Below are 7,100 nucleotides of genomic sequence, written 5' to 3'. Positions count from 1 at the left end.
GGTCATCAATATCTGATCGGCCAGGGTCCGGCACCCAGCACCCCCGCCGATCAGCTGTTGTTATCGGTGTCGGCGGCCGGAAATACTCACTGGCAGAGCTGGCCGTCTTCTGACAGTGGCGGTGGCAGGGTACTGCACATCCGCCTCCTATTCAAATCAATAGGAGGCAGATGTATAGTACCCAGTCGCAGCCACTAGCAGAAGACTGACAGCTCCACAAGGGAGCATTTCCGGCTGGCTGGTGGCCTCTGACACGAGAACAGTTGATCAGCGGGGGAGATGGTTGCCAGACCCCGGCCAATCAGATATTGATGACCTGTCCTAAGAGTAGGTCATCAATGCTAAAGAAGTGGACAACCTCTTTAAGTAAAAGAGTTGTGGACTAAATAAGCTTCTCCTGACTGTCCCAAACATGGCAGTTAGGAGAATGGAAATACTGGGTTAATTAGGTGAGCAGATGCCAGACTTATGGTGCCACTTATTTTCCAGGAAGGCCTAGGACTGGGCAGATGAAAGTCTCAGGGCCATGAGAAGCGTGTATATATGAGGAACTTGCCCTGATAAAAGTAACAGTCGAAGAGGTGCCTTGGGTTCACACCATCGGTAATAGACAACTAGAGCGCAGAAGTCAGACACCAGCAGCATACATAGTAAACCATTTAATACGCTTACAAGTAGTTTGTACACACGGTTTTGGATTTCTGGTGTGCCTTAAGATAGAAGTTGCTTCAAAACAAGCAAAGATGAAAAGTCAAAATCCTAAATTGCTCGGACATTGGTCCTACAAAGAGCAAAGCAATAATCAGCTTCATTTCCTGATATAATTCAGTGAGCGGAACACAGGTCCTAACAGTTACAGTTTGCTGGGTAACAATTTAGCAGATGGACGGCTCTTCTATGGCTTGTGCTCCTTCAGTCACGGCCTTTACACACTTGGCCATAGTCTGTGATGCACGGGTAATGGGATCTGCAGAACGAGAGAGAGTAAACAAGGAGGCCTGAATAAAGCTATACAAGACGTTTTCTAGTTAGCACCCTTCCAAAGTAATGAAATCTTGTTAGTATTTTTATGGCAAAACTACAACAGAGAAAAGCGAAACACCGACAACACCGGTTATAGTTCACAATACAGAATTTATCAGTTTTATAACCAATTTGTAAATCCATTTAATTTTCAATTCAACTGTAACTAAAAGGGGTTTTCTGGCCTGGGAAGAAAAGTTTGCGGCCACCCTATGTGATAGCAGACAGCCGAATTGTGAAAGTGTGAGATGCACAAACTGTCACGATTTCCCAGCACTTACAGTCAGCAGTCACAAGTCATAAATCCTTGAGAAAACCAAGAGAGACTCTAGCCGGCATGTGACCACAACTATGAAAAATCACATAATTGTGATCATGTGACAACGGCAAAGCCGGGGAGTCATGACAGCGTGCACATCGCACACTGGCACAATTCGGCGGTCACTCTTTTCAGCATGAAAACCCCCCGTAAATTATGTGCACATGGTGTCTTAATAGGCTGGTGAACCTTACGAGGAAAAATCCAGTTAAGGGAAAAAACGGCAGCCTTTTTCCTAAAGCAGTTTCGCTGGTAAATTTGCCATCATTATTGCAGTGACTCTGCTGCCGGCGTCTTTTTTTCTATAGTGGCTTTCTAGCAGAATCCGTCTGTCGGATGAACATGAAGCTTAAAATCAAGCACTTCACAGTTTTCAAACCCTGAAGCGGCTAAAAGAAACAGAACAGGATTGAACATCTTCAGAGCAACGTCGTTTTTACATTGCTGTGCACCATGTTCATTTTATGCCGTGTTTTTTCAGGATGGTTCCTGGAGGAATCCGCCTGAAAAAGACCTAAATGTGCACAAATCCTTAGGGTATATGCACACTGCGTCTTTTGGCTGAGTTTTTGGAGGAGAAACTAAGTTGTGGAGGAGGATCTGGAGAGTTTCAGCTTAGCTTCATCAGCAAAAAGACCCAGTGTGCACACACCCTTACGGTATTTTTAGCACATATTAGTTTATTGGCAATGATTTTTTATTTGTCAGATTATCATTTGATATTTGTACTGTTTTGTTAGCAATTTACACGCCCAAATTGCTCAATTTTGTGCAACTATTAGAAGATTCACACACATTTTTGTAAAAAGAATTAATATTTTCCATTCCACTTTACTTTAGCTCAAAAAATGCCTTTAAAAAGTGAAGTGAAGTGGAGTATAAAAAAAAAGGAAAACATAATTGTGTTGGGAAAATTATTACAGCAAATCATGACTGTCGTGAGTCTACCTACAAAAAAAACAGGTGATTATGTAAAGTTAAAAAAAAAATTAAAAAAACACTTTCCCTGGCAATTCTTTTCTAGTTCTTTGCTGATCTTACACCCAACCTCCCACGATAAAATCTCATCAGGGATGACTGCTGCCACCAATCAAAGGCTTCAGCCACATGTGATGAGATATCGCAACAGGAGGCTGGTGTACAGAGATCAGCATGTAACCAGAGAAGCTTTGCCACTGGAGCAAGAAGGAAGTCTAAGGGTTTTACATTTTAAACACAGCTGGGCATGCAGATTTCACTAAAAATGTGTGAGTAGCCCTAGAACAACTGGGGTTTGTTACAGATTTTGACTTTCCATTGCAGCACACAGGAACTGACCTGTTGCAATCTCATCCACTTTCCTCTTACCTTATTCCACTACAAGGTTTACATCCAAAAATCTAGATGGAAAATCAGCAGCAATTCTGCACTAAATGTACAATTACCACTATTGGGGCTGCGCCGGGTCACACCAGATCTACTCTGGTACCAGTCCATAGCACCAGGGAATAATGCACCTTTGCAGATCTGTAACACAAGCCTATTCATATCTCTATCTCTCTCTCGATTATTTATATATATATATATATATATATATATATATATATATATATATATATATATATTTTATATATATATTATATATATATATTATATATATATATATATATATATATATATATATATATATATATATATATATATATATATATATATATACACACACACACACACATACATATATATATATATATACATATATATATATATATATATATATATACACACACACACATATATACACACACACAATTTACTGAAGCTATATATATTTTTATGTCTATAAATAGCCTTGTGCTATATATACACATACAGTGAAGGAAATAATTATTTGACCCCTTGCTGTTTTTTAAGTTTACTCACTGACAAAGACATGAACAGTCTATAATTTTAAGGGTAGGTTAATTTTAACATTGAGAGATAGAATATCCCTGAAAAAAAATCAAGAAAATCACATTGTATAAATTAGATAAATTTATTTGCATTTTGCAGTGAGAAATAAGTATTTGATTCCTCTGTCAAACAACACTTAATACTTGGTTGCAAAACCCTTGTTGGCAAGCACAGCAGTCAGAAGTTTTTTGTAGTTGATGATGAGGGTTGCGCACATGTCAGGAGGAATTATGGTCCACTCCTCTTTGCAGATCATCTCTAAATCATTCAGATTTTGACGCTATAGCTTGGCAACTCGGAGCTTCAACTCCCTCCATACGTTTTCTATGAGATTAAGGTCTGGAGACTGGCTATGCCACTCCATGACCTTACTGTGCTTCTTTTTGAGACACTCCTTTGTTGCCTTGGCTGTATGTTTTGGGTCATTGTCTTGCTGGAAGACCCAGCCACGACTCATTTTTAATGTCCTGGCGGAGGGAAGGAGGTTGACACTCAGGATTTTATGGTACATGGCTCCATCCTTTCTCCCATTGATGCGGTGAATTAGTCCTATGCGCTTAGCAGAGAAACACCCTCAAAACATAATGTTTCCACCTTCATGCTTGACAGTGGGGACAGTGTTCTTTGGGTCATAGGCATCATTTCTCTTCCTCCAAACACAGTGAGTCGAGTTAAGGCTAAAAAGCTCAATTTTTGTCTCATCTGACCACAGCACCCTCTCCCAATAACTCACAGAATCATCCAGGTGTTCATTGGCATACTTCAGACGGGCCTGCACATGTGCCTTCTTGAGCAGGGGGACCTTGCAGGCACTGCAGAATTTTAACCTTTAAGGAGTAATGTGCTACCAATGGTTTTCTTGGTGACTGTGGTCCCAGTTGCCTTGAGATCATTAAAAAGTTCCCCCCGTGTAGTTTTAGGCTGATCTCTCACCTTCCTCATGATCAAGGATACCCCCACGAGGTGAGATTTTGCACGGTGCCCCAGATCAATGTTGATTGACAGTTATTTTGTATTTCTTCCATTTTCTTACTACTGCACCAACAGTTGTCTCCTTCTCACCTAGCGTCTTACTTATGGCTTTGTAGCCTATTTCAGCTTTGTGTAGGTCTATGATCTTGTCCTTGACATCCTTAGAAAGCTCTTTGGTCTTGCCCATATTGTAGAGCAGTGTTTCCCAAACTCCAGTCCTCACGGGTCATGTTTTCAGGATTTCCATAGTGTTGCACAGGTGATAGAATTCCTGATGTCTTGATGATACTTCCATCACCTGTGCAATACTAAGGGAATCCTGAGAACATGACCTGTGGGGGCCGTGAGGACTGGAGGTTGGGAAACTCTGTTGTACAGGTTAGTCTGACTGATTAATTGAGTCAGTGGACAAAAGTCTTTTATACAGGTGACTATGTAAGACAGCTATCTTTAATGCAGGTAACGAGTTGATCAGGAGCATCTAACTAGTCTGTAGGAGCCAGAACTCATAATGGTTTGTAGGGGATCAAATACTTATTTCTCACTGCAAAATGCAAATAAATTTATCTAATTTTGGCGGCTCAGTGGTTAGCACTGCAGCCTTGCAGCGCTGGTGTCCTGGGTTCAAATCCCACCAAGGACAACATCTGCAAGGAGTTTGTATGTCCTCCCCGTGTTTGCGTGGGTTTCCTCCAGGTTCTCCGGTTTCCTCCCACACTCCAAAGACATACTGATAGGGAATATAGATTGTGAGCCCCAATGGGGACAGTGCCCATAATGTCTGTAAAGCGCTGAGGAATTAATGCTGCTATATAAATGAGTAAAGTAAATAAATAAAAAAAAATTATACAATGTGATTTTCTTGATTTTTTTGGGGGGGGATATTCTATCTCTCAATGTTAAAATTAACCCACCCTTAAAATTATAGACTGTTCATGTCTTTGTCAGTGGGCAAACTTACAAAAACAGCAAGAGATCAAATACTTCCTTCCTTCACTGTATATATAAAATACATAGCCCATGGGCCATTCTACTGAAGCCAGAGGAAAATGAATCCATGACTTACCTGTCATATAGAAATCTTTAATTGACAGCTGAGGAGCCACCAATGGGTCAGCGAGGAGCTGCTGATTCGCAAGCTGAAATCCAAATAAAAAAACATTACTAGAGATCTGGATTTTTTAGGCGTCTTTCTGGCCAGCTTGCCATTGTGAGTACCTGCGAGAGCTCTGCTGCCTGTTTGAAATAATTTGCTTCTTCCACATCATCGTATCGCACCAGGTTTGGCGACACTTCATGTAGTCTGTTCCTTACGGCATCGAGGTTGTCATATGGGAGTGTTACACCCGCCACCTGTAATACGGGAAAAAGGTCAGATTAAACGTAAGAAAATTAGTGATACGACCAGATTCTTCAGTGCTTCATAACTCAGTGTTGCACCATTTCTCCTAAATATTTATTAACCCCTTTGGGACTGGCCATTTTTTGTTTTGTTTTTATATAGCAATATGAGGGCTTGTTTGTGGGACTAATTGTAGTTTTGAATAAGACTGTATATTTTACCATATAATGTACTGAAAAACAGGTAAAAAAAATCCAAGTGAAGTGAAATTGAGAAACAAATGCTGAAATTAAAAAGAATTGTCGCCATTTTCTGAGACCTGTTATTATTTTAAAAGTTTTCCATTAACTAGAGCTGTGTGATGGATTGTTTTTTTGTGTATGGGGCTGACATTTTTATAGATACCATTTTTTAGGGGAATACTGATCACTTTTTATTATACTTTTTGGGGGGAGGGGTGTGATGACTGAAAAGAAAACACAGATCTATCATTTTCTTTTTTTTTTTTTTTTTTTTTTCGTTGTTCAAACGTATGGGTTAAATAATTGTATATTTGATAGACAACTCAGATAGGGACACTATCAGCACAGAATTACTGATCAAACTAAGTCCCGCCACTCGATATTACAGTTGGCATCTACCAGGTATGGTGCGGGCTCAGCTCCTGAGATGTACAGTTATGTCTGTTCACGCAAAGGTGTTAATGGAGTGCTGGTCATTACCCTTCCCCCTAAGGGTATCGTCCTTATACTTAGTGATATCGTCAGCACTGATTGGACAGGGTAGGCAACACCCAGTTGTCAATTTATTCTAACATGTCTAGGAGGCTCCTAGGATGGCACAAGGCAGACTTTTAAGAAAAGAGGCTCCAGAATATTTAATAAAGAATGCATGTATTAACTATAATAGATATGCCAGGATAGACGATATGCCCTCTATTGTCGTGGGCATGGACACAGTGGGGGTTTTCCTAGACTTGCCTCAAGTATAAGCTATGCAGATAAAACATGTATAGTGGTCAGGCATTTCTTACAGCCAATTTGCCCATTTTGCCTGAAGTGAAGCCTTTGATGTAATCATAGTACCTCGGACAGGGCACGGATGATTTTCCAGTCTTCTCTTGCCATCCCAGGTGGACTGACTGCAAGCAATGTTTTCTGCGCCCTGCCTTCTGTATTCACATAAGTAGCAGACTTTTCTGTATAAGCAGCTCCGGGTAGTATGACATCTGCTATAGGAGCCCCTACATCTCCATGATGACCTGGTTAATTGGAGAATAATAGAACATTACTGAAACTAACCATTATATAACAGGTTATATGCAAGAATGAAATAATAATCTTATTAGAAAAGATCACATGTAACTTAAAGTGTATATACAGGGTGGTCCAAAAGTAGGTGGACAGAAAGTGTAATAAGGTTATAAAGGTTATGGAACAGTCACAGAAGATAAGTATCTCGAAATTCTAATGAATCAAGTTGTTCCCCAGCTACAGCAACAGTCTAATTCAA

General features: G+C 40.2%; 1 protein-coding gene across 1 annotated transcript in view; it reads right to left on the bottom strand.

Moving 5' to 3' along the window:
- Positions 1–644: 644 nt before the first annotated feature.
- The window catches only part of NDUFS1 (NADH:ubiquinone oxidoreductase core subunit S1), a 30,970-nt gene continuing 24,514 nt past the window's right edge, over positions 645–7,100 (bottom strand). The window contains exons 16-19 of the mRNA XM_073646392.1: positions 6,674–6,849; positions 5,465–5,599; positions 5,313–5,385; positions 645–967 (exon numbers count right to left, since the gene is read on the bottom strand). Coding sequence (XP_073502493.1) covers positions 876–967; positions 5,313–5,385; positions 5,465–5,599; positions 6,674–6,849 — 476 coding nt within the window. The 3' untranslated portion in view covers positions 645–875. The remainder of the gene's footprint in view (positions 968–5,312; positions 5,386–5,464; positions 5,600–6,673; positions 6,850–7,100) is intronic.

The sequence above is a fragment of the Phyllobates terribilis genome, unplaced genomic scaffold (assembly GCF_046119375.1).
Source record: "Phyllobates terribilis strain yellow unplaced genomic scaffold, ASM4611937v1 Scaffold_9__5_contigs__length_417890890, whole genome shotgun sequence".
In the NCBI taxonomy this organism is placed as follows: Eukaryota; Metazoa; Chordata; class Amphibia; order Anura; family Dendrobatidae; genus Phyllobates; species Phyllobates terribilis.
Note: the sequence above shows the minus strand (reverse complement) of the source record. Positions and strands in the feature narration are given on the sequence as shown.